Genomic DNA, 26,892 nt, shown 5'->3' on the forward strand with positions numbered 1-26,892 from the left:
ATTTTGCGATAAAAGCCAAAGAATGATTGTTTTAATAATTTACTGAAGGAGTTGGTTGTACGTTCCCTGGATAGTCAAGTGCGTCACTTCCTATTCGCAGAATTAGCCACTTAGCGGTTTGTGTGCTAAGGTAACTGGCTGTTTAGTGCAGCAATTCTTCGCCATGGACGATTTAATCACTTTTAGAAACGAGGTCACGGTCATCGTGACTAACATGGCCAAGGCAGTGTTGACGGAGATTTTTATAGCGCTGGACAAAGTTTCCTTATTCAAACAAAGCCCGGACACCGAGGTGAGCTGTCAGAGCTCCCAGTGGCTAAAGCTAGCTGGCGTTTAACCCTTCCAGTCCATGCGATACCGGAAGTGTAGTGGCGAAGGCGCGTTTTTAGATTCGTGATATATTTATATATAACAGCTGATCGCCACAAGTACCGACCTGCCTTTACATCCCCGTAGTTTAATCTGTTCCACTTGTGTACAAGCTTAAATGGAAACACAACGACGTGGGAGAATAAGTGTGTAGAATTATGAGAATCGTGTGTTTTCTGTCGTCTCAGACGTAAAGGGTGGGATTTGGTCAAAGAAAACATTGCTTTACGTGGTTTGCTGTGTTTCCCGCAGCAGAGACTCTGCGCTCTGTTGGACGCCTTGTGTGAGAAGACTGTGGAGAAAATCCTGAAGGTGGTCGAGTCTGAGAGCGGCAAAGGTGTGATTCAGACTCCGATGGTAGGAGGTGAGAGCTGAACTGTTCTGGTGTCAGGCCAAATGCATTGATGCAGATACTAGGCTAAGTGCATAGAGGCAAGTCCTTGGAATGAACACCTGTCCACACACACTGCTCGTACGGAATGAAGTGGATCAGCCTCTTCGCTGTTTTCTGTTACAGAGGAGCAGCTTGGCTCTGGCGCCTCCAGCGAACACACCTACATCCTGGTTTGTGGGGTCAGTGAGTGAATGCACACTTCCTGAGTGGAGCCTGGAGTCGCTGAACACTGGCTGTATTCTGTCTTACAGAGTGCTGCCCCTGACTCCAGCTGTCTGCTGGTCTCTGTGCCAAACCATGCCAGCGGTGAGTCTGTCTGACTCAGTACAAAAGTCAGGAAAGACGCTATATTCAGGTTTTGAAACACTGAGATGCAGTAGATGTCACTATCTGATTACTTGAGTAATTTCATCTACACCACAGGTTGCACAAGTGGGAGTTTTTAAACATGTGATGTTTCTGTCGCTCTGTAACTAGTTGGTGATGAGCTTTTTATTGGCTTCATTGTACTATGAACAGTACTGGCTGGAACTAGGTCGATCCTGATGCAGCTGACGAATGCTATTTTACTATGGAGCTTTATTATTTAGCACACTACCACAAAGGACAGCTGCTCCTCACTTTAAACCAGAGTAACTGTGGCTGATAGAAGTCTATCATCAGCTGAGAGGTCCTAACGTCTGTGCTTCGTTTGTAGGGAAAAGTGAAAGCAGCTCGACTGATGCAGCAGATGAAGCCGCCCCTCAGCCAGGCGTCTCAGACCACGAGTATGCTCGGGTGTCCTCTCCTTGGCCTGGCACCGTCCCTGATGGTGCGAGTGGAGCCTCTGCAGCTCGCAGCCACAAGCAGCGCAGCAGCAAGAAGAGGAGGAAGGAAGCCGAGGCAGAGACGGAAGCTCACCATGAGTGCCCGCGGTGCCAGATGCTGTTTCCAACCTCTGAGCGCCTGTCTGACCACCAGCACAAGTGTCACCCCTTGTGCTCGGTGTGTGGGATGCTGTTCAGCGGTATCTTGAGGCTTCGCCAACACGAGAGCCAAGAGCACGGGCTGCTGCCGTACACCTGCGACTACTGCTCAAAGAGATTCAATCACAAGGCTCATCGCGACCTGCACGTTAAAGCTCGACACACCGGAGAGAAAACCTGCCACTGCGACATCTGTGGCAAGGGCTACTCCTGTGTTAGCGTGCTGAAGACTCACAGAATGACCCACTTCGAAAAGAGCTTCATCTGCGATGTCTGTGGGAAAAGCTTCTACCATGCCTGCCACCTGACACGCCACAAACTGACCCACCAGCAGCTGCGGCCGTACCAGTGCTCCACTTGTGGGAAGGGCTTCACCCAGGCCGCCAACCTGCACAGCCACCAGCTGATCCACACTGGACACCGGCAGCTCTGCTCCATCTGTGGTAGGAGTTACCGCTGCCTGAAGAACCACATCATCAGCAAACACTCTCATGAGCTGCTGTCTGATGAGCTCCCGGCCAGACACTCCATCATCACCTGTGACGCCTGTGGCAAAAAGTTCCCCAACCCCTCGCAGTATAAGGTCCACCAGAGGAGCCACACTGGGGAGAAGCCGTTCCATTGTGACATCTGTGGGAAGGGCTACCGTCTGAAGGAGCTGCTGAGGGACCACCGGTACACGCACACCGGGGAGAAGCCGTACAGGTGTTCCCTGTGCTCCAAGACCTTCAACCTGGCCACCAGCTACATGCGGCACCGCAGCGTCCACAGTGGAGTAACACCATACAGCTGCCTCGACTGCGGGAAACACTTCCGCCTGCTCACCTTCCTCAAGGCTCACCTGCAGACCAAAGCACACCTAAAGCAGATGCAGAACAAGCAGACTGTGTCCTCTGACATCTGAGACAGACGCTGACATCTAAGAACCTGCGGCTCTAGGTCTCCACTGCTTTCAGTCTGGAGCATCGGATGTCGGCTGGAGGGGATCACGCCAGAACTATACAAGCATCAAACAAGTCAAGTTCTCCCTCACCTCACTGTGTCTATTTTCTCAGATTCCCTCTAAACAGGAGCTGTTATTATCTGACCTGTGGTTTGCAGAAGCTCTGTGCGAGTGTAAAGACAGATTATAAATATCCAAGGATTAACATGTGATGTAAACAGCTGCAGGTTAACAACAGCCTGAAGGGAAAACATTATGACCATGTTAAATAAAGGAATCGTGCTCTCATATTTCTTAAAACAAACCATACTTACACACTGATTTTGACTTATTAATGTTTGTTTTTGTGTTAAGTTATTTTTGTAACCATAATAATGTTGTTTGCTCCAACTCTAACCTCAGATAAACAAACCAGAAAAGATCCAAACTCCTAATCTGATCCAGTCTAATTTAATCTCCTTAAAAGGATAAAGTCTGACAACAAATAGGTTCATAATAAGTAAATAAGACGGTTGTGCTGGTTCAGTGATCAGCGTTTACATCGTTTAGCTGTGTGTTTGTGTCGGTCAGGAGACGCTGGCTCCTTCAGGGCTCACATTTATTCCCTTTGCGTCCGTTATGGGTTTTGTGATGTGCATGTGTTTGGTTCTGTGTGTGAACAAGCTCTGGGACTTTGTGCAGCTTTTCTGCTCCAGAACCGTAATTTATCAGTTTGCTACTGTCCGTAAAGCCCTGCAGTATGTGTGTCGACCTGCAGGTGGCAGCAGTCTGAGTTTGAGCCTGCCTTTTATTCCAGTGCAGTTGTCTGACAGGTGAAACAATGACGGATGCTGTGAGTCTCCATTGAGGTTTGGGGAAGGTACTGAGTCAGATGTGACCCCCCTCATCCAGGGTTGACGTAAAATGTCACCAGACAGACTTCCGGTTGAACCGGTGTCCACAGGAAAGCGATGACTGGGGCAAACAGTGAGGCTCAGATGAGTCCTGCCATAACTCGGCAGCAGACATTTTGGGACAGAGTTCTACTGACTGATAAGTTGGACAGATTGGGGGATGGGGCCCCGTCAAAGCCTGGACCAGAACTTTCAGAACTTTTCATATCCAGGTGGTGTCACTAAATGTCTATTGCTGAATTTGTCTCTGCTGAATCCAAACGTTCCCTCCCAGATTTTTCAGAATAGGAGAAGCTGATGTAAGTCCAATCAGACTCTGGCTGTGGTTTCTTAAATAGGTTATAGGACATACCATAAGCAGGGAGCTACAGCAGTCCAGGCCAGAGGGAACCAGTGCAGTGAAGGTTCCACCTGAGAACACCTGACGGGGGGAGGGGGAGGAGACGGGGGCGGTATATATAAAGAGAACGAGTGCGTGTCGCACTGCTGGATGTAGGATCAATATGGCTGCTCGCACCAGCGCCGTGGCTTTTTGCAGGGGAGCCGAACTCTTCAGCAGGATCCGTGGATCCAGTCACATCAGAACCGGACCTGCCAGGTGCCTGTCTTCCGCATCTGCAGGCACGTGGCGCTCGCAGCTGTCCCGCCTGCCCCACCAGGATCTGTACGAGCTCTCGATGAGAGATCCGGATCGGTTCTGGGGATCCGCCGCCGCTGACAGACTTCGCTGGGTGAAGCTGTTCGAGCGGGTCCGAGACTGCGAGCTGAGCAGCGGGACGATCCGCTGGTTCTTGGGAGGGAAGCTTAACGTGTCGGGTGAGTTTTAGTGGAGACGCTCAACAGTTCAACAGTTGGTTTATCGATAACACGTTGACTTATCGATGAGGGATCGATACCCCCAGACCCCCCCCCCCTCCCCGCTCTGACGCCTGCGTTACATTTGGATCGAATCCGCTCAAACGCGTGATCAGAAACTTCGTAACTTCATCAGTTTGGAAACTCCACTTTCAGTTCCCAAACAGGGAAACTGGGCGCAGAAGGTTTCCTCCATTACGGGGGGATGGGAGGAGAAGGTCGGAGTCTGTTCAGTACCAGCCTCAACGACATATGGCCCACCAGAACTTGGACCAGTGGTTGGCTCAAGCGTGGACCTAGCAGTGACCGTGCCAGGAGGGTCCAGAAGTAACGAACCAAGGAGGAAAACGGCTGCAGGGCCACAGATAAGGGGGGGCGGGGTGGGGGGGGGGCAGGCTGGGTGCGGGCGGACATTCCTCTATCTCTGGCTACTTGTCCTGGGAGGAGGAGCGTCTGAAGGGGAGGGGGGGGGGGGGGGCGCCTGAGCACAGAGGACCATCAGAACGTTTGAAACGTCAGCTCTTTTCCATCCTGTCCCTCCTCCTGATTTGTTGTTGGTCCTGGTCCAGCTCCTCTACATTTAGTTGAATTCTTTACAGACTCAGATTTAAGACCCGTTTGAAGCATCTGGTGATGGTCGACCTCAGATCTGTTGTCATCCACAGCTTCTCCTGGATGTTTATCACCATCCTAACACGGACTCTGATAAAAATCCACTATTTGAGGGATATTAATAAACTGGATCTGACTCTTCACCTGTTTATATAATTCATGCTGTGTAACACACAGTCTTAAGCTCACTTCCTTATTAATCTTCAAGCACGGGATAAATAAGGATAATAATGAGGGCGCGCTGACGCTATACGTGAATAATCTGGACCACGTCATGTCCTAGGGATGGGTCCTACTGTACCACCTGCTCACTCTGCCCTGTCTCTTTGCCAGTGAACTGCCTGGACGTCCATGTCGAGACCCATCCGGACCGAACGGCTCTGATCTGGGAGCGAGACGAACCCGGCACTGAGGTGAAGGTCACCTACAGGTACGCCCCTGCAAAGGAATCTGCTCAGCGCTCAGATCTGGTCTTATCAGTGTTTCAGTGTCATCACAAGCTCATAAACTGTCTCTGGGTTGGGAACCAGTGACCGTGACATGTATCTGTTGCTTGTCACAGAAATGGGCCCAACCTTCACAGTGAGCTGCAGAAATGCTGCTTTATGTATTGAGTAAAAGCTTTCACTGTGTCACTGTAATCACTTTTCAAGCATCCTAAACGGACCGTTAAACTGGGCCGTAAATGGCATCAGCGCCGTCTTTCAGTCTTGAGTGGGTCACGCTCTGGGTCTGACAGACGTTTGTTGGTTTGTTTCCTCTCATCTATGCTCGTGTGTCGTCTGGCCCACAGGGAGCTACTGGAGATCACCTGCCGCCTGGCCAACACCCTGAGGAGCTATGGGATCTACAAGGGGGACCGCGTGGCCATCTACATGCCGGTGTCGCCGCTGGCCGTGGCAGCCATGCTGGCGTGTGCCCGTATCGGAGCGGTGCACACCGTGGTCTTCGCTGGCTTCAGCTCGGAGGCTCTGGCAGGACGGATTCAGGACGGTGGGTCACCGTGATCGGGCCCGGCCGAGTTTGACTAAAAGCAGTCCGGACCCCGACAAGGTCAGGATCAGGGTTAGGGAATGTGGAGGTGGTGCTTTGGTGCCTGCAGCAGAACGTGAGGCGATCACCAGACACACCAGCTGGTGTCATAGAACTTAACTCTATGGTTCTGTGGATTTCTGGGTCTCCGGTTCTATGGTTGTGTGGGTCTATGGGTCTGTAGGTCTATGGTTGCGTAGGTTTCTGGGTCTTCGGTTCTGGATGACAGTGAGTCAGAACTTAAGTTCTATGGTTTTGTGGTTCTGTGTGTCTCTGGTTTTATGGGTCTGTAGGTCTATGGTTCTGTGGATTTCTGGGTCTCCGGTTCTATGGGTCTGTGTGTCTTTGGGTCTATGGTTCTGTGGGCCTATGGTTGTGTGTGTCTGTGGGTCTATGGTTCTGTGGGTCTCTGGTTCTCTAGTTCTGTGGGTCTCTGGTTCTATGGTTCTGTGTGTCTGTGGGCCTATGGTCCGGTGGGTCTCTGGTTCTATGGGTCTATGGGTCTTTGGTATATGGGTCCCTGGTTTTGTGTGTCTGCCAGAAGTTGAGTTTTCAGCGTCTGTCCACTAGTTAAATCACCGTTGCTACGGAAACAGCCGTTGACGCGTGTCACAACAGGAAACACTGTAAACGCATTGACGGTGTTGCCAGATGTCATCTCTATGAAAAGCTGCTTATTTGCCATCTTGGACCATGTGTCTGTGAATGAACCGAGTCAGCTGGTCCTGGGTTCTGGAGGTGGTGGATGACAAGTGTGCTGTTTGTGTGTAGGAGCCAGGAGGCTGTTTGTTGGCAGGTTGTGTCACAGGAATCTGAGGAGAATTGTGTACACAACAGTAATACTAGAGGTCAAAGGTCAGAGGTCGATTGAACGTGTTGGGTGTTAACATGTGATCATCAGCTGATTGAAACAGGATTTTTATGTGTCTGCATCTCTGTTTGTGTGTGTGTGTGTGTCTGTTTGTGTCTGCGTGCGTGTGTGTGTCTGCGTGCGTGTGTGTGTCTGCGTGCGTGCGTGTTTGCATGCGTGCGTGTTTGCATGCGTACGTGCGTGCTTGTGTGTGTTTGTGTCTGCGTGTGTGTCTGCGTGCGTGTGTGTCTGCGTGCGTGTGTGTCTGCGTGCGTGTGTGTCTGCGTGCTTGTGTTTGTGTGTGTGTGTTTGTGTGTGTGTGTGTGTTTGCATGCGTGCGTGTGTGTGTTTGCATGCGTGTGTGTGTTTGTGTGTGTGTGTGTGTGTGTGTGTGTGTGTGTTTGCATGCGTGGGTGTGTGTGTTTGCATGCGTGTGTGTGTGTGTGTGTTTGCGTGCGTGCATGTGTGTCTGCGTGCTTGTGTCTGTGTGTGTCTGTGTGCGTGTGTGTGTCTGTGTGCGTGTGTGTGTGTGTGTGTGTGTGTGTGTGTGTCTGCGTGTGTGCAGCCCAGTGTAAAGCTGTTATCACCTGTAACGAGGGCGTGAGGGGAGGTCGACCCGTCCAGCTCAAGTCCACGGTGGACGCTGCCGTGAGGAGCTGCCCGTCGGTCCGCTGTGTCTTTGTGTCTCAGAGGACGGAGACGTCCACGGTGATGGGGGAGCTGGACGTGCCCCTGGAGGAGGTGAGACGTCGATGAAGCTGCTGTGTCCGCTGCGTTGCCGTAGTAACAGTGTGGATGTTGCTCTCAGGTCATGGCCTGTCAGTCTCCTGTTTGTGCTGCGGAGCCCATGGACAGTGAGGACCTGCTGTTTCTGCTCTACACATCAGGAAGCACAGGGAAGCCCAAAGGCGTGGTCCACACCCAGGCTGGGTACCTGCTGTACGCGGCGCTCACACACCAGGTGTGTCCTTTCCTTCCTCCCCTCTTCGCCTGTTTGAGTCACGGCTCGTCTGATCCTGTCAGTCCAGACAGACTCAGGCGGATGTGGGCGCCGTGGCAACCGCAGCGCTGTTAGACTTGCTTGTGTCATTAACCTCAGCACAGTGAAAGCGTAAATGAGCTGCAGGTTTCACTTGATCCGTGGTTTGTATCTGTGTCACGTCCTTCAGCTCGTGTTCGATTACCAGGACGGAGACGTGTTTGGCTGCGTGGCCGATGTGGGCTGGATAACGGGCCACAGCTACGTGGTGTACGGGCCGCTGTGCAACGGCGCCACCACCGTCCTGTTCGAGAGCACGCCGGTTTACCCAAACCCAGGTAGGACGGGTTCTGTGAGTGGGAGGAGGGAGAGAGCGCTGCAGTCCTTTGACTGAGTCCCAGTTAAACGCTGCTTCCTGGACGTTACTCATTAATGAGTTTTATCACTTCAGTGGGTCTGACTCCACGCGGTGAAGCGGGTGTCGCTAACCTTTGACGTGTGTGTGTGTGTGTGTGTGTGTGTGTGTGTGTGTGTGTGTGTGTGTGTGTGTGTGTGTGTGTGTGTGTGTGTGTGTGTGTGTTCAGGCAGGTACTGGGAGACGGTCCAGCGCCTGCGCATCACCCAGTTCTACGGCGCCCCGACTGCTTTCCGCCTGCTGCTGAAATACGACGAGAGCTGGGTGAAGAGATACGACCGCTCGTCTCTGAGGACCCTGGGATCAGGTGAGACGTCTAGGATTTAATCACAGCTGAACCTCCGGTTCGGAGGCTGGACGTTAACGTTGTTCTGCTGTTGGCAGTGGGAGAACCCATCAACCACGAGGCCTGGCACTGGTTCCACAGCGTGGTTGGAGACGGGCGCTGTCCGTTGGTGGACACCTGGTGGCAGACAGGTGAGACCCGATATGGACATGGAGGTTCTGAGGCCGGTCCTATCTGTCTGATTGTCCCTTTACTGAAGCTTTAACCCTAATTTGAACGATTAGCAGTCGAACATCTGGAGCTGCAGAAAATGAATTAAGATCAAATCCTCAACTCCCTGGGACAAGACAGCAGAGAGAGTGACCTAATTCCTCGACAGCGCGTGAGGATTGTAAATCTAATGTTGAACTCGCCACCAGCTGCTTCTGCCTCTTCCCCAATAAATTAAGAAATTACAGGAGAATGAAGCTGTAGACCCCGTGTCGAGCTCGGTCCTCGAGGGCCGCTGTCCCTGCTGGTTTTCAGGTGTTGGTTGGCTTTTCCAGCTTGTCATTGACTCTACACACCTGGTCAAGGTGATCAGTAGGAGCTGGGGCAGGGAGAGGTGGAAAACCAGCAGGGCAGCGGCCGTCGGCACCAGTTTGACACCTCTGATCTATAGGCGATGGTTGCTGCCCCCTAGTGGGCGGAGGCAGTGACTGCAGCAGCAGTTTGATCGTTCTCTGGGCTCGGTCTACTCACATCAGCCCCTCAGTGTTCCATGCTGCTCTGCTTTGCTATGGTTTTCTGCTGCCACTATACTATCAGGGTTTAAGGTGCCTCTGTTTCTCCTCAGAGACCGGAGGAATCTGCATCGCCCCTCGACCTGCAGACGCAGACGCTCCCATCCTCCCGGCCATGGCCATGAGGCCTTTCTTCGGCATCCAGCCGGTTCTCATGGGAGAGAAGGTGACCTGCCACAAACAGGTTCAGCCGTGAGTGGAGAGGTCATTTTCACAGTTGGACAGAACCGGGCCTCGTTTTGCCCACGTCTCCACCTGCAACACATACAAACCCCTCTGATGGAATGAATCCAAAGAGATTAGAGACGATCTTCTGTCTCAGATGTCAGATCAGCCTCTGTGTCCCGTTGAGAGGTCAAGGCTCCAGTGACACCCCTGCTTGTTTAATCTCAAGCATCTGTTTGGTTTGATTAACAGACTTTCTGATTCCAGGATGATCTGCTCTGCCACAAATGAATCATTCAGTACTTTCCTAATTTCCCTCCTTCTGTTAAAGAGCTGTAATCTGCAGACTTCCAGGGTTCTCATCATTGCTGGTTACTGGATGTAGAGTAGATTAGATTAGGTGACCGCTCCTCCAGGCCTCTTTCACTGTTCACTGTTTGAATTCATCTGAGTGAACAACAGGGTCCAACAACATGTTGGGCAGGATGTTGGACACCTTGTGCTCTGAACCACAATCAACATGAGCCGTGAACAGTTTGTGTGACAGTCATAAAATACAACAAAGTTTCCTGTTGAAGGATAAAAAGCCAACAAGTGGTTTGTAATTCCATCTCTGTCTGTGTCCGTGTCATGTGATAACCAGGGTGAGTGTCTGTCCGGTACGTCTGTGAGTGGAGCTCTGTGTATCAGCCAGCCGTGGCCCGGGATGGCTCGCAGCATTTATGGAGACCACCAGAGATTCATTGATGCCTATTTTAAACCGTATCCAGGTTAGTAAATAGGAAGCAGCTGAGGGAAGCGGCGTTCTATGGAGCAGCTCAGCTGATGGGGCTGTTTCTCCACCAGGTCATTATTTCACTGGAGACGGAGCATTTCGCACAGAGGAGGGTTATTACCAGATCACCGGTCGGATGGACGACGTCATCAACGTCAGCGGCCATCGTCTGGGGACAGCAGAGATAGAGGATGCGCTGGTGAGACACCAACACATTTCATGAGGTGACACAGTGTTACGATCCGCACTCTGATGCTTGAAATGGCGCTGATTTCTGTGAAGGATGAACATCCGGATGTTCCAGAAACAGCTGTGGTCGGAATCCCACATGACATAAAAGGAGAAGGTGAGAGTCGACAGACGAGAAACTCACTGATAATATGAAACAAAACACGTGTGTGTGTGTGTGTGTGTGTGTGTGTGTGTGTGTGTGTGTGTGTGTGTGTGTGTGTGTGTGTGTGTGTGTGTGTGTGTGTGTGTGTGTGTGTGTGTGTGTGTGTGTGTGTGTGTGTGTGTGTGTGTGTGTGTGTGTGTGTGTGTGTGTGTGTGTGTGTGTGTGTGTGTGTGTGTGTGTGTGTGTGTGTGTGTGTGTGTGTGTGTGTGTGTGTGTGTGTGTGTGCCTTTGCTTAGTGCCGTTCGCCTTCGTGGTTTTAAAGGAGGAAGTTGCTGATGCTTCTCACGCCATCCTGCAGCAGCTCAAAGGCCTCGTTGCCACCAAAATCGCCAAATACGCTGTCCCAGATGACTTCCTGGTGAGTCTAGTGCTAATCCTTAGCAGCAGGTAGTATATTTGAATTTATACTTTAGATTCAAACTGTATCCAATATTGATTTTGCAAACATTTGAATCAATTAAAATATATTTTATGAAATGTATTATTGCTTTGGTTCACAACAACATGTATTTAGAAGTTCATCCTTCAGGTCACAATGCTTCCAGGTGGTGAAGCGGTTACCGAAGACTCGCTCAGGCAAGATCATGAGGCGCATCCTGAGGAAAATCGCCATGGAGATGACCGGAGACCTCGGTGATGTGTCCACTCTAGACGATCCGTCTGTCGTCAAGGAGATTGTTGAGACCCAGCAGCAGAACAAGAAGCAGAGGAAACCAGAGGGGAGGGAGAACTAGGAAGGAGGGGACAACAGCCCCGACACATCCACAGCTTGAATAACTGATGAAGTCACACATTTTAATTTGAAATGTTCTGTAGATTCATTTCAGTTCTTTAACTTAGTTTATTTTTTTAGACACCCTGGCATCGCTGCAAACAAATGTTTGTTTCTGGTGGGAACAGCTGGAACAGTCTCTGTGCTCACACAGCCTCCAGCCGTAAATGTCCTGCACATGTCCCACACCCAGAGTTCCTTGAACAGCTTTTTAGCCTTCAGCTTGGAGCGGAAATCTGACTTTTCTCCCTGAGCTTTAATTCTCTTTAATTTTATAACTATAAGGTTTTTAATTATTTTTACATTTGTACATGTGATAGAATAATTAAACATTTACTAATGAACAGTTTTAAATGTTTTAGGATATATTTACTGATCAAAATAAAACTATAAAGTATTGTTTTCTCATTAATTAACATGTATGTAACAAATGATGGCAAATATATGAGATTTTTTGCATTTTTCAAAATATGTATTAGTGTTGTCTATTACGTTCAATAAATGTTTTTAATAATGTTGTCTACAGCAACAGTGTTAATATTAGTTTCATTCCCTTTGTGTTTCTGTATCTGTCCAGCAGGGGGCGACGCACGCGCATCTGACCCTTCTGCCGTCAGAGGTCGTAAAACCGTCGTAAGTGAAGACGGTGATCGTAACAACAATCGAGCCGCTCGGTGAACTCTTAGAAGTTAGGTCGAGGAAAATGTGGCTGCGGCAGCTGCTGGTTTCCGTCATGGATGAGTTCGCGTTGAAGGCGGTGACTGAAATGTGTCAGAAATTGGAACACGAGGAAACGACGCACAGCGAGGTGTGTGCATGTGTGTTAATGATTCATGTGAGGAATTAAACCAGTATCTGTTTATGGGGACATGGATCAACAACAACGTCGAGTCCTCGCTTCTTGCTCGTAAACAAAGAAGGATGATGATGTGTTTAGCTTCAGAATAACCTGATTCCTTCCTCTGGGTCTTCTCTGAAGGACGAGCTGCTGCTAATGCTGAGGAAACTCTGTGATGCTCTGCTGCAGGAGCTGAGGAGGCTGCTGGACGAGGAGCAGGAGCTGAGCAGCAGAAGCCAGGATTCTGCAGAAGGGCCGACTCCTCTGCCGGACCCTCCCCCTGCTCAGGCGGAGGCAGCTGCCACGGACAGCGGACGGGCCAACCTGACGGCTCCCCCGAGGGTCCATAGTGGGGGCCGACCCTTTGCCTGTCCCGTCTGTGGCAAAGGTTTCTCAGCTCGCAGCAGTGTCCGAGTCCATCAGCTCGCAGTCCACAAGAAACAGCGGCCGCATCAGTGTTCCCACTGTGGGAAGGCATTTGGCACCCGCAGCCACCTCAGGGCGCACCAGTCCCGCGGTGAGCCGCTCACGTGTCCGTCCTGCACTGAGACACTAGCTACAAGATGCAGCCTGAGGCAGCACCGGCTGAGGTGTCCGAGGACAGAGAGGCTCAGGTGTGCAGAGTGTGGGAAAGAGTTCTCCAAACATAGTTACCTGTCTGCTCATCAGAGGGTCCACCTGAAGGAGAAACCCTATAAATGTCCAAACTGTGGGAAAGGTTTCACTACGCGCCGCAGTGTTTATGTCCATCAGCTGACTGTCCACCGAGGACTGAGGCCATTCACCTGCAGCGTTTGCAGGAAGACGTTCAGCCAGCAGAGCGGCCTCACCGCTCACCGCAGGACTCACACAGGCGAGCGTCCGCACACCTGCGAGCAGTGTGGGAGTCGCTTCTGCAGCAGGAGCAGCCTGTCAGTGCACCGTCGCATCCATACCGGGGAGAAGGCCTTCAGCTGTGACACCTGTGGCAGGAGCTTCAGCGTGTCCGCCAACCTGCGCCGCCACCGCCTCGTCCACTCGGGCCACAGGCCGTTCAGCTGTGACATGTGCGACCGAAGCTTCACGCAGGCCGGACACCTGAAGGTTCACCGCGCCACGCACAGCAGGGAGCGGGCGTTCATCTGCAACGACTGCGGGAAGGGCTTCGGGCGGCACAGCGCGCTGCTGCTGCACGAGAGGAGCCACACTGGTGTGAAACCATTCAGCTGCAGCGAGTGCAGGAAGAACTTCTCCTCGTCTACGTCTCTGAAACGCCACCAGCTGGTGCACAGTGGTCACAAAGCTCACACCTGCCACAAGTGTGACAAGGGCTTCACCAGCGCCCAGGTCCTGAAAGCACACCTGCAGCTGCATGAAGCAAACAAACCCTTCACCTGTGACGTCTGTGGCTGCAGCTACAGCTCACTGAGCTACCTGAAGACGCATCAACGCAGCCACTCGGAGGGGAAGCCGTTCAGCTGCGCTCAGTGTGACAAGAGCTTCACCACGCAGGCAAGTGTGAAGCTTCATCAGCGAACACACAGTGGGGAGAAACCATTTGTCTGCGAGGTCTGTGGGAAAACCTTCAGCGTGCTTCAGAACCTCATGAGACACAAACGAATTCACAGTGGAGAGAAACCATTTGAGTGCACCTTGTGTGGGAGGAGATTCAGTCAGAAGAATAACCTGAAGACTCACCAGATGGTTCATACAGGACAGAAGCCGTTCAACTGCTCCACCTGCAGCAGGAGCTTCACCTCCATGAGGAGCCTCAGAGAGCACCGCTGTGTTACAGCTGAATGAAGCTCAGACAGTTCAGAAGGAAGGTTTCCAGCAGGTCAGAGAAGACGAGGGCATATGATTTCACATGCGGCAGACCATGTTGTCTTGTGTATGTTGTTCTTCTCGGGTTCTGATCAACGCAGGCTGAAAATAGTCCAAATTGTTGGTTTTAACGGCAGATCATTGGAAAAGTGTTTTTTGTCCGTAACAAAGAAAATGTAAAAACAGGCTTAAATTTATAGTTTGTGGGTTCAGTATCTCAAAGCTCAAACTCTCTCTCTCTCTCAAAATGTCAATAAAATAATGATTCAACCTGTTTCACATTGTTTCCGTTTCATTATGGTTAGAGACCATGACACCTGAACTGTAGAGTTTCCAAGGAGCAGCACCAGCAGACAGTCTGTATTTAACAGAAGAACCGGGTAGACTGGACCAGAAACGTCCAGCTCGCGTGCTGAACGAACGATAATCTCCAGTCCAGGAGGCGGCGCTGCTGAGCTGCCCGTCAATGTCAAGAGACGACGCTTAGTTTGAAGTAAACCGGAAGCTAATGTCGCTAACGCCCCCGGTGGGTGGTCCAACTGGGTTCGACACAGGCTGTCCTCCGCCTTGGACTGTCAACCCAGTCGGTTGGACCGTCCGAGTCCAGGATGAACGAGACGGAGGGGCTGCGGATCCGGAGGCTGCACCGGCCGCAGGTCATCACCGACGAGCTGCCGGAGAACCGCTACAAAGGCACCAGGTACCGGACCGAGCCATCAGGAGGCGACGGGCAGAACCTGACTGTCAGACCCCATCTGTGTCACAGCACCGGGTCACGGTGATCCGTCTCCTTCTGTCGGGATTTAAGGGCCATAGAATATCGAGTCAATTGGAGAATAAGCATAATCTGGATCTGTTTCCCTCCCTCTGTTTAGGTTCACAGCCACAGTCCAGTCGGAACAGCTAAAATTCTAAATCGATTCTATTTTGAGGGAATCGATATCCATACGTATATGTGTTTGTTAGTATGTTATAATACTTGATCCTCCGGTCCTTTTTGGCATTCGGAGAGATATTCGGATTAGATCGGATTCAAACACAAACAGAGTTTGGGTTCAGCTCAATATTCTTTCAGGATTTGTCTAATTTGAGTTCTGCTTTCATCAGAGCAGGAAACATTAAAGGTGTTTCACCAGGGTTTATGCTCATAAAGCTGATTTGTCAAGGCAGATCCATCTAGAAGCCAGAACTCTGTTCTTCAGCAGCTGATCACTTCTCCTTATGGACCCGGATTGTACTGTATTTGTGGTGGGTTGACTCTCTGTGTTCCCTCCCAGCACCTATAGTGGGAAGGTGTTTCAGGTGACTCTACTATCTCTGGGAGGTTTTTTGCTTCTTCCTCTGCTGGTGATCATCCTCATCCTGGAATCTCCCATCCAGCCTGAAGTCTTCAGGTGAGCGTCAGTTGGTAAAGGTCAAAATTCATGTCAGCTGTTTGTGGATACATGGAATTTGAGTCCCAGATCCTGGGATAAGATTATTTGTATCTGAAAACAGACTTATCCAGGACTTAATTGAAAACACTCCAAGGTCCTGTATGATTGTGTCTGGGTTCTAACAGTAGATCTGTTTCTAGTGGTAACACTAGACACTTTTACATTTTTATTTAACCATATAAAACACAACAGTCGTGTAAACATTTTAAATTCAACTGCAGACAGGAAAAATAAGCTTATGTGTAAATGTTTTGTAAAATAAAATAATACCGTTTTGGAATAATGCCTTTAATTTGCTCCTGCTCACTGCTGGTGCTGCAGTCTGAAGGAGCCTCCATCTATGAAGGGCTGCTGGGAGCCCAACCTGAAGCTCCGCCAGGCTCAGAGAGTGTTCGAAGACCAGATCATTGGACCAGAGTCCATCGCCAACATAGGAGGTGTTTTTTTTTCCTTTTTTCATAAAATGAGTCAGTTTGTCTCCGGAGGATGATTGTTAAAGCCTGTTTGCTAAAGGTAAACTTCACAGATTTTCAATGAGGGTTGACCAAAACAATGTCAGGTAGTATTTAAGAATGAGGGGACACTCTGATTCTTCCACAATTTATATGCAGAGAAGTTATTAAGTTGTTCCTCCTCCAACACAGACTGGCGGATTACTTGCTATGGGTTCACAGACTACAACTACTGTAGTGCTTCCATGTTTCCTTCGTACCTGCCCCAGCAACAGTCGGGGTGAGAGGGGGGCGGAGACAGGCTTAGAGGGGGGCGGAGCCAGCCTGCTGGAGCTCAACTGCTCTATACTGTTGTTTTTCCTTGCATACACAGACAGCACTAATATTCAATGGCGTTGGTCCTGCTGTAGATTATTTAGAAGACAGCGAGTACTTCAGTACAGATGAATATGAATAATACTTCAGCATAGATGATATTTGTGGTTAGTTGTATGAGCCAGAGTTCAGAGTTCAGCGCAGACGAGTTACGCCTTTTGGAGGACGAGGTTGATGCATCATCTCTGTGCTGTTTATACATTTTTAACAAAAGGTTATATTTTAAGTGTGTTTGAATAAAGACATCATTTCTAAGTTGTTTAGCAGATTTTTATTTTGAATCAAAGCAGACAGTTGTTAGAAAGCCACAGATTCCTCATTTAGTTAAAACCCTCTTATTTTCCTCGTCTGCTGTTAGTGGCTTGAAAAACAAGACTGTTGTTCCTTCACAGAGTCTCTGACGATACGCTACCGGCCGATATTACCTAAAAAAGGATGAAAATAATTATTTTGTTAATATTAGGGTTGCTGCAAACCAAGCTACTGTAATACACAGGCTAACATTAGCAACATTAGCTAACGCTGTCCCCGGCAGTCCACAACACCAGAAGCAGCAGCTTGTAACTGTGCTCAAACGTCACAGTGCTAAAACAATAAACTGTTCAATATTTTCTGTTCTGTCTATGTTCTGTCCCGGCTGTTTTTCTGGTTTATCCATGGCTTTTTGACGCTAGTTTCGACTGCTGCTTGCTGAATGCAGAGAGAACTAATGATCAATAACACGTGTTCCCTGTCAGCGGTAGAATTAAATGATGCCAGCCACTCGGAGCTAATACACCAGCTAGAGTTAGCAACATATGCTAATGTTACTCCTGACAGTCTAAAACACACAAGCAGCAGCTCTTGACTCAAACTTCACAGTGCAAGCTAGTATTAGAGTCGCTGCTAGCCAAGCTAATACACAGGCTAATGTTAGCAATGTTAGCTAACGCTATCCCCAACAGTACACAACACGAGAAGCAGCAGCTCGTACCCAATCTTCACAGTGCAAGCTAAAACAATAAACAGTCAAATATATTACTTACTCTGGGCTCATTCAACTGTTCTGTCCCTGTTCTTCTCGGTGTCCTGAAGCTACCTTCTAGCTTCTTTGACCACATATAGCCCGAAACTGATGGTGTGCCGTCAACAGCAGAATACGCAACTTAATCTGAACTAGAAAAAGTAATTTCTCGAGAAATTACGTGGGAGAGCTGATCTGCTGCCGCAACGATGACAAACGCTGATTAAGCTGCTGACGTCAAAACATTGACTACGTCAAAAAGTTGACTACGTCCAAAAGTTGACTACGGCAAAACGAAGAAAACGATGAAAACGATGAAAACGAGAAAACGTTGACAAAGATTAAAAAGATGATGAATAAAAAGATGACCAAGGTCATACTATGACAATATTAAAGAGATGACTATGATTCAAAAGTTCACCAAGGTTAAAAGATGTCAAAGATTAAAAAGTTGACCAAGCTGCATTGTTAAAAATCATAAATAAGCTGACTATCTTTTTGATTTGAAGAAAGTATTTGTAAATAATTACCTAACTGTGTAATAGTTTAATAACTAGTAGAAATTTACCAGTCAGAAACGAAAATCTTGCCATTTAAGGTAATAAATTACATTGGTGCTTTGAAAGGATTTAGAGGTTGTGTGTGGGCAATTACTAAACTATAAAATAGTCATTAGATAGTCATAATTTATCATTCAATAGCAAGAAAAGCCCTATTAAAGCAAAAGATTTAGATTTAGCCCTTTCAGAATAAAAGCACCCTAATAAGTTTGAGTGGCTATTTACTGAACTCTAAAGTTGTCCCATTAACGATTAATTACTATTCAGAACCACAAACTTTCTAATCAATCTTGCCATTAAAGGTAATAAATTGTAATTGGTGCTTTTATTTTGAAAGGATTTAGAGGAAATGTGTGGGGGTAATAGCGTAACTGTCAATTAGTCTTTAAATAATCATAATTAACCATTCTAAGGCAAAAACAGTGCAGTTAAAGCTAATAATTGGCATTGGTGCTTTTATTTTGAAAGGATGCAGAGGAAGCATGTGTGGGTAATTACTAAACTGTTAATCTATCTTTAAATAGTCATAATTACCCATCTAAAAGCAGAAATATTGCTATTAAAGCTAATTATTTGGCTTGGTGCTTTTATTTTAAAAAGGATTTAGAGGAAGTGTGTGCTTAATTACTACACAATCCAATAGTGTAGTTGAGTAATCAGTAATAAGCATGGAACTGCTGTCTACACTGAGCATCAGGAGTTTGACCTGTCAGTGAAATCTGCAGCTGCGCCGTCGCCATGGAGACGAAAGGCGGGAAAATCAGGCTCACTCTGCTCTGTAAAAGCAGAGTTTCACCCTGTATAAACAGGCTTGTTCCAGCTAAACCATGATAGTTATCACAAAAATTATTTCATTTTACGAGTCCCAAGGCTTCAATGAGCAAATGGTGTGAATTTTATGTTTGAGGACAAACGTTTGTAGCCACAGTCGCAATTTCAAAATATGTCTCCTCCTTTTTTTTCTCCAGACGTCTGCCAAAAATTATTATTAGAGTCTATGGGAGAAATCCAGGATCTCTCTGCGCTTTGAGGTTGATAGCGACTAAAGTATAGGTCTGAGAGTAAAGCCAGACACATCATTAGAAAGAAGACAAGTATGACTACAATTTACTGAAATAATTACGTTGATAGAGGGAAAATTGTGTCCGTAGTGACGAGTTAAAGACAGAAGTTCTATCTTAAAAAAACGTCCCCTCGCACTCTGGCTGTGACATCACGCACTCTAAATAACCCAATACACACTAATGGAAAAGATGAAAATTGACCAAAAACCACCCAATATTTAAACTGCTATAAATCAGAAACTATTAAAGATATTTTAACGATTTCTGGAAGATTAATAGTTGAATAGTTGAAGATTATTTTGTAGTTTAAATGGTGTCTGTAGCCTAAAGTATGCGGAAGTAGTTAAAGCTGAAAGTAGACAAAGCTGAAGAGAATTTGAAAAGTTGTTCCCATTCATTTCAATGGGAAAAAAAAGTTAAAAAAAGCTTAATAACTTGAAAAATATGAAACATATGAATGAGAAAAGTAATAGCACACTTCTCCTTAAAAAGCTGAACATTTTGATATTGGAATCGTTTCTGTAGCTGAAAGTATGCGGGACTAGTTAGATGCAGAAAAACGGGGGAAGAAAAATAATAATAACTAGAAAAAGTAATTTCTCGAGAAATTACGTGGGAGAGCTGATCTGCTGCCGCAACGATGACAAACGCTGATTAAGCTGCTGACGTCAAAAAAGTTGACTACGTCCAAAAGTTGACTACGGCAAAGCGATGAAAACAAGAAAACGTTGACAAAGAATAAAACGATGACAAAAGATGGCGATTAAAAGATGACCAATGTCATACTAGGACAAGATTAAAATATGACAATGATTCAAAAGTTGACCAAGGTAAAAAATATATCACAGATTAAAAAGTTGACCAGAGTGCATTGTTGACAATCATAAATAAGCTGACTAGCTTTTTAATTTGAAGAAAGTATTTGTAAATAATTACCTGTGTAATAGTTTAATAATTAGTAAAAATTTACCAGTCAGAAACAAAAATCTTGCCATTTAAGGTAATAAATTACATTGGTGCTTTTATTTTGAAAGGATTTAGAGGTTGTGTGTGGGCGATTACTAAACTATAAAATAGTCATTAGATAATCATAATTTATCATTCAATAGCAAGAATAGCCCTATTAAAGCAAAAGATTTAGATTTAGCCCTTTCAGAATAAAAGCACCCTAATAAGTTTGAGTGGCTATTTACTGAACTCTAAAGTAGAAGTATAACGATTGGCAAGTATTCAGAACCACAAATTTTCTAATCAATCTTGCCATTAAAGGTAATAAATTGTAATTGGTGCTTTTATTTTGAAAGGATTTAGAGGAAATGTGTGGGGGTAATAGCGTAACTGTCAATTAGTCTTTAAATAATCATAATTAACCATTCAAAGGCAAAAACAGTGCAGTTAAAGCTAATAATTGGCATTGGTGCTTTTATTTTGAAAGGATTTAGAGGACGCATGTGTGGGTAATTACTAAACTGTTAATCTATCTTTAAAAAGTCATAATTATCCATCTAAAAGCAGAAATACTGCTATTAAAGCTAATTATTTGGCTTGGTGCTTTTATTTTGAAAGGATTTAGAGGAAGTGCGTGCTTAATCACTACACAATCCAATAGTGTGGTTGACTAATCAGTAACAAGCATGGAACTGCTCTGTACACTGAGCATCAGCAGTTTGACCTGTCAGTCAAATCTGCAGCTTCGCCGTCGCCATGGAGACAAAAGGCGGGAAAATCAGGCTCATTCTGCTCTGTAAAAAGCAGAGTTTCACCCTGTATAAACAGGCTTGTTCCAGCTAAACCATGATAGTTATCACAAAAATTATTTCATTTTTCGAGTCCCAAGGCTTCAATGAGCAAATGGTGTGAATTTTATGTTTGAGGACAAACGTTTGTAGCCACAGTCGCAATTTCAAAATATGTTTCCTCCTTGTTTTTCTCCAGACGTCTGCCAAAAATTATCATTAGAGTCTATGGGAGAATTTCAGGATCTCTCTGTGCTTTGAGGTCGATAGCGACTAAAGTATAAGTCTGAGGGTAAAGCCAGACACATCATTAGAAAGAAGACAAGTATGACTACGATTTAGTGAAGTAATTATGTTGATAGAGTAAAAATTGTGGCTGTAGTGACGAGTTAGAGACAGAAGTTCTGTCTTAAAAAAGCGCACCTTCTCACTGTAGCTGTGACATCACGCACTCTAACTGACCCAATACACACTAATGGAAAAGCTGAAAATTTAACAAAAACCACACCATATTTAAACGCTCACGAGTCAAAAAGTATAGAAGATACGACAACGCTGATTTACGAGGAGAAAGTTGAGCGATGATGGACGCTTTTGAAGTTGAAATGACGTTTCTACACCAAAGTATGACGATGATAGACGCTGATGAAAAGAGGGAAGTTGACAAAAAGTTTAACGATGATTCCCATAGACGACCATTATAAAAAAACGATGAAAAAAGTTGAATAACGTTAAAAGTTGAAAAGCTGAAAACATAAAAAGTAATAGCCCACATCTCCTAAAGATGACACACGTTTAGAAAGTTGAACGACTATTCTACGATGAAGCGTTAAAAAGTAGATAGCAATCAAAAAAAGGGCGGAATAAGTAGAAGAAAAATAACTAGAAAAAGTAATTTCTCGAGAAATTACGTGGGAGAGCTGATCTGCTGCCGCAACGATGTTAAACGCTGATTAAGCTGCTGACGTCAAAAAGTTGACTACGGCAAAACGATGAAAACGAGAAAACGTTGACAAAGATTAAAACGATGACAAAAGATGGCGATTAAAAAGATGATGATTAAAAAGATGACCAAGGTCATACTATGACAATATTAAAGAGATGACAATGATTAAAAAGTTGACCAAGGTTAAAAGATGTCAAAGATTAAAAAGTTGACCAAGGTGCATTGTTCACAATCATAAATAAGATGATTATCTTTTTGATTTGAAGAAAGTATTTGTAAATAATTACCTAACCGTGTAATAGTTTAATAACTAGTAGAAATTTACCAGTCAGAAACAAAAATTTGCCATTTAAGGTAATAAATTACATTGGTGCTTTTATTTTGAAAGGATTTAGAGGTTGTGTGTGTGTGGGCGATTACTAAACTATAAAATAGTCATTAGATAGTCATAATTTATCATTCAATAGCAAGAATAGCCCTATTAAAGCAAAAGATTTAGATTTAGCCCTTTCAGAATAAAAGCACCCTAATAAGTTTGAGTGGCTATTTACTGAACTCTAAAGTAGTCCCATTAACGATTGGTAAGCATTCAGAACCACAATTTTTTTTAATCAATCTTGCCATTAAAGGTAATAAATTGTAATTGGTGCTTTTATTTTGAAGGGATTTAGAGGAAATGTGTGGGGGTAATAGCGTAACTGTCAATTAGTCTTTAATTACCCATTAATAATCATAATTACCCATTCAAAGGCAAAAACAGTGCAGTTAAAGCTAATAATTGGCATTGGTGCTTTTATTTTGAAAGGATGTAGAGGAAGCACGTGTGGGTAATTACTAAACTGTTATTCTATCTTTAAATAGTCATAATTACCCATCTAAAAGTTGAAATATTGCTATTAAAGCTAATTATTTGGCTTGGTGCTTTTATTTTGAAAGGATTAAGAGGAAGTGTGTGCTTAATTACTACACAATCCAATAGTGTAGTTGAGTAATCAGTAATAAGCATGGAACTGCTCTGTACACTGAGCATCAGCAGTTTGACCTGTCAGTCAAATCTGCAGCTGCGCCGTCGCCATGGAGACGAAAGGCGGGAAAATCAGGCTCACTCTGCTCTGTGAAAGCAGAGTTTCACCCTGTATAAACAGGCTTGTTCCAGCTAAACCATGATAGTTATCACAAAAATTATTTCATTTTACGAGTCCCAAGGCTTCAATGAGCAAATGGTGTGAATTTTATGTTTAAGGACAAAAGCTTGTAGCCACAGTGGCAATTTCAAAATATGTCTCCTCTGTTTTTCTCCCCAGACGTCTGCGAAAAATTATCATTAGAGTCAATGGGAGATTTTCAGGATGTCTCTGTGCTTTGAGGTTGATAGCGACTGAAGTATAGGTCTGAGGGTATATCCAGACACATCATTAGAAAGAAGACAAGTATGACTACGATTTATTGAAGTAATTACGTTAATAGAGTAAAAATTGTGGCTGTAGTGACAAGTTAAAGACAGAAGTTCTGTCTTAAAAAAGCGCACCTTCTCACTGTAGCTGTGACATCACGCACTCTAACTGACCCAATACACACTAATGGAAAAGCTGAAAATTTAACAAAAACCACACCATATTTAAACGCTCACGAGTCAAAAAGTATAGAAGATACGACAACGCTGATTTACGAGGAGAAAGTTGAGCGATGATGGACGCTTTTGAAGTTGAAATGACGTTTCTACACCAAAGTATGACGATGATAGACGCTGATGAAAAGAGGGAAGTTGACAAAAAGTTTAACGATGATTCCCATAGACGACCATTATAAAAAAACGATGAAAAAAGTTGAATAACGTTAAAAGTTGAAAAGCTGAAAACATAAAAAGTAATAGCCCACATCTCCTAAAGATGACTCACGTTTAGAAAGTTGAACGACGATTCTACGATGAAGCGTTAAAAAGTAGATAGCAATCAAAAAAAGGGCGGAATAAGTAGAAGAAAAATAATAATAAAGACCGAAGACAACAATAGTGTGAGAGCTGTTCAGCTCTCCCACTAATAATAAAGACCGAAGATAACAATAGTGTGAGAGCTGTTCAGCTCTCCCACTAATAATAATAATAATAAAGCTTAGAAAAACAATACAGTGAATGCTTTGCAGCATTCACTGTGATAAAGAGCGAAGATATCAATAGTGTGAGAGCTGTTCAGCTCTCCCACTAATTAAATCAGCAGCAGTGAAATTCAACACAGGAATATTCAGTTGTTCCCATCGGCGTGTGGTGCAGACCACCAGCTATCTCCTGCACACAGCTCCTATAAGCTGCCCTGAGGTCCACTCTGAGTACTGTAACTCGTGTGGGCTTCACTCTGGATCATACAGGTAACCCTGAATATCAGACTGCTCTAACACTATAGAAATTGCTGTCTTCTTAATAATCCAGAGCAGGTCGTCCAGCCATTGAAAAACATGAAAAATAATGGCGCTCCAGCTGTCTGGCTCCGCCCCCTCTCAGCCTGGTCCCGCCCCCTCTCCGTCTGACAGTTGCTGGGGCAGGTACAGAGAAAACCAGGAAGCACTAGTTGTAGTCTTTGAGCAAATCATCTGCCGAGGCGTCTTACGGGAGGAATAAATTATAATTTCTCTGTATTGAAATTATGGAATAATCTGAGTGTCCCTTCATTCTTAAACATTATCCGAGGTCTTTTTGGTCAACCCTTATTGAAAATCTGTGAAGTTTTCCTTTTGCTGAGTGAGCCGACAGATGTGTCCCTTTGTCTGCAGATGTTCTGTTTGCTGGAACAGCTGATGGAAAGATAGTGAAGCTGGCTGGACAAAGAATCCACACAGTGACGAGACTCGGAAAACCTCCGTGTGGTAAGATATGATGGGGTGAAGGTTCACGGTGCACAGGGTCCAAACACTGGTTCGATCAGAAACAGACCAAATCTGGTTCCTTCCTATTAGTTTCTCTGGAAACAGCTAAAGCTCAGCTCATCATGTGATCAGTTCAACAGTCAAACTGATCAATAACAGATGTCTCAATAATCAGAGACTTGAAAGCATCTGAACAAAAGCAGACTTGAGTTGTTCTGACCTTTAACCTGTTTACATTTACACACTCCAGTTGCTTTATTCTTTTCACCTCAGCAGTGTTGAAACATGGTTTGACAGTTGCAGCCATTGAGACACGTTTCATCATGAAGCTTGGTAAAATCCAGCTTCTCCTCTTATACTTCAGCTTTTTTAAAAGTACTTGAGTGAGTGTACTTAGTTACTTGTGCTGACTTCAGGAAGCTCCGGTTGCATCTGCTCTGGTCATGAAGACAGAACATCTCTTGTGACGGCCCAGTTTAAAAGCGGATCCTTTGTCTTGCACTTTCTCCCGCAGGCTCTAGAGACGACGAGCCAACCTGCGGGAGACCGCTGGGGATGCGGGTCGGGCCTAATGGGACTCTGTTTATTGCCGATGCCTACCTGGGTCTGTATGAGGTCAAGCCTACCACAGGTTAGTCAGGCTCATTATGTCCCAGAGAGCTTATGCAGTTGGCGCGTGTTCACTGTGTTCACGTCTGTGCAGGTGAGACGACCCGGTTGGTTCCGGGTGGTCAGGTGGTCGCTGGCAGGAAGCTGTCCTTCATTAACGATGTGGCAGTGACGCAAGACGGGAAAAAGGTCTACTTCACTGACTCCAGCAGCCGGTGGCAGCGCAGGGATTACATGCACCTCATCATGGAGGCCACGGCCGATGGACGGTACCAGAACTGACACGCAGGCAAACATCCGGTGTTTTAATGTGGGATTCATAAGAAATGTCACTGTTTTTACTACAGCATTAAACAGAAACACATGATGTCAGAGGTCATTTTAAAGAAACTAATAGAACAGTTCTACCACTAACACCAATGTTTGTGTGTCAGGGTGCTGGAGTACGACACCGACACCAGGGAGCTGACGGTGGTGATGGAAAACCTTCGGTTCCCCAACGGCATCCAACTGCTGCCTGACGAGGAGTCGGTGCTGGTGGCGGAGACGACCATGGCCCGGATACGCAGGTGAGCCTCAAACATGTCAGTCACACCCGCAGATGCCTTCGCCTGTGGAGCCTCACTCACTATGTGGCCTCCAGAGTCCACGTGGCCGGGCTCAACAAAGGAGGCATGGACACGTTCATGGACAACCTGCCCGGCTTCCCAGACAACATCCGTCCCAGCTCCTCTGGAGGCTACTGGGTGGCCATGTCTGCGGTGCGGCCCAACCCCGGCTTCTCCATGCTGGACTTTCTGTCCCAGAGACCCTGGGTCAAGAAACTCATATTCAAGGTAAAGCAACCCAAAGTCATCAAATATGCCATAGCTGCAGAAACCACGGTGGTACAGACATGAGTGAGACTGCCCCTGCTTTAGGATGGCGGCCGCTCCTGAATGCATTAGAGGCTATGATGTCTGCTTAAGTCGTGTCTGTTGGGTCGAGTCCTTTTGGGTCTACAGCAGGGGTATCAAACTCAAACCAGTGCCTTGCTGGTTTTCCAACTCTCCTTCCCCAGCGCCTGCTGATTACCTTGATCAGGTGTGTTAAGTCTATCAGCAGCTGGATGCTCCTAATGACACACCTGTTCAAGGTAATCATCAGGGAGAGTTGCAAAACCAGCAGGGACACCAGCCATCGAGGACCGCAGTTTAACACCCCTGGTCTACGGTCTCATCACTGATGAGATAAATAATAGCTTCCTGTTTCCCCCGTCCTTCTCTTCCTGCTGCAGCTCTTCAGTCAGGATGTGCTGATGAAGTTCGTCCCTCGTTACAGTCTGGTAGCGGAGCTCCACGATGGCGGCGTCTGCACTCGGAGCTTCCACGATCCCAGCGGCCTGGTGGCGGCCTACGTCAGCGAGGCCCACGAGCATGATGGAAGTCTGTACATCGGGTCCTTCCGCTCACCATACATCGCCAGGCTGGACCTGAGCAAAGTGTAGAAACCCAGCTCAGCAGTAAAGAACCTGTTGATTGAGGAAATTGGGGCAAGTCATGGTCCCCAGAGGATGAATAAACTGTTGTTTATTTCGTAAGTTCAGTGTCATGAAAGCGGTGTTGCATTCTGTGTCATCTTGTTGCTTTATACCTGCCTCAGGATGTGATGAAGAGCGTTCACACTCATTGTCTATTAAAAGCTTCCAGTCTGTGACATCCCTGCTTCATTTTCACCTACGTCAGCTCAGC

At 46.3% G+C, this 26,892-nt stretch overlaps 4 protein-coding genes across 13 annotated transcripts; all 4 read left to right on the top strand.

Moving 5' to 3' along the window:
- The first annotated feature begins 69 nt into the window (after positions 1–69).
- Positions 70–2,959, top strand: LOC114842143 (zinc finger protein 782-like). Of its 5 annotated transcripts, none has more exons than XM_029127704.3 (5): positions 70–292; positions 625–733; positions 887–942; positions 1,015–1,069; positions 1,461–2,959. In XM_029127704.3, exons 1-5 carry the CDS (start codon positions 164–166, stop codon positions 2,630–2,632), a joined length of 1,521 nt encoding a protein of 506 aa, XP_028983537.1. In that variant the 5' UTR covers positions 70–163; the 3' UTR covers positions 2,633–2,959. The 5 variants fall into 5 exon arrangements, with proteins under 5 accessions (XP_028983537.1, XP_028983536.1, XP_028983538.1 ...); XM_029127703.3 differs by having other exon boundaries at positions 71–292; positions 622–733; XM_029127705.3 differs by having other exon boundaries at positions 71–292; positions 622–733; positions 887–933.
- Positions 2,960–4,022: 1,063 nt separating this feature from the next.
- acss1 (acyl-CoA synthetase short chain family member 1) lies at positions 4,023–12,010 on the top strand. Of its 4 annotated transcripts, none has more exons than XM_041073954.2 (14): positions 4,023–4,380; positions 5,365–5,461; positions 5,825–6,024; positions 7,479–7,654; positions 7,722–7,874; positions 8,083–8,230; positions 8,477–8,614; positions 8,692–8,784; positions 9,429–9,541; positions 10,184–10,310; positions 10,387–10,514; positions 10,598–10,661; positions 10,946–11,067; positions 11,239–12,010. In XM_041073954.2, exons 1-14 carry the CDS (start codon positions 4,068–4,070, stop codon positions 11,344–11,346), a joined length of 1,980 nt encoding a protein of 659 aa, XP_040929888.1. In that variant the 5' UTR covers positions 4,023–4,067; the 3' UTR covers positions 11,347–12,010. The 4 variants fall into 4 exon arrangements, 2 of the variants coding, with proteins under 2 accessions (XP_040929888.1, XP_028983526.1); XM_029127693.3 differs by having other exon boundaries at positions 4,027–4,380; positions 11,255–12,010; XR_005898685.2 differs by lacking the exon at positions 10,598–10,661 and having other exon boundaries at positions 11,255–11,394.
- A 32-nt stretch (positions 12,011–12,042) lies between these two features.
- On the top strand, positions 12,043–14,399 carry LOC114841885 (gastrula zinc finger protein XlCGF57.1-like). 2 transcript variants are annotated; one of them, XM_041073955.2, is made up of 2 exons: positions 12,043–12,289; positions 12,461–14,399. In XM_041073955.2, the coding sequence occupies exons 1-2, from the start codon at positions 12,185–12,187 to the stop codon at positions 14,099–14,101; spliced, it is 1,746 nt and encodes a 581-aa protein (XP_040929889.1). In that variant the 5' UTR covers positions 12,043–12,184; the 3' UTR covers positions 14,102–14,399. The 2 variants fall into 2 exon arrangements, with proteins under 2 accessions (XP_040929889.1, XP_040929890.1); XM_041073956.2 differs by having other exon boundaries at positions 12,509–14,399.
- A 233-nt stretch (positions 14,400–14,632) lies between these two features.
- apmap (adipocyte plasma membrane associated protein) lies at positions 14,633–26,857 on the top strand. 2 transcript variants are annotated; one of them, XM_029127711.3, is made up of 9 exons: positions 14,633–14,900; positions 15,400–15,516; positions 15,880–15,995; positions 24,461–24,553; positions 25,068–25,184; positions 25,257–25,431; positions 25,597–25,731; positions 25,806–25,998; positions 26,439–26,857. In XM_029127711.3, the coding sequence occupies exons 1-9, from the start codon at positions 14,731–14,733 to the stop codon at positions 26,646–26,648; spliced, it is 1,326 nt and encodes a 441-aa protein (XP_028983544.1). In that variant the 5' UTR covers positions 14,633–14,730; the 3' UTR covers positions 26,649–26,857. The 2 variants fall into 2 exon arrangements, with proteins under 2 accessions (XP_028983544.1, XP_028983545.1); XM_029127712.3 differs by having other exon boundaries at positions 14,634–14,822.
- The last annotated feature ends 35 nt before the right edge of the window (positions 26,858–26,892 follow it).

This window comes from Betta splendens, chromosome 15 (genome assembly GCF_900634795.4).
Source record: "Betta splendens chromosome 15, fBetSpl5.4, whole genome shotgun sequence".
Taxonomy (NCBI): Eukaryota; Metazoa; Chordata; class Actinopteri; order Anabantiformes; family Osphronemidae; genus Betta; species Betta splendens.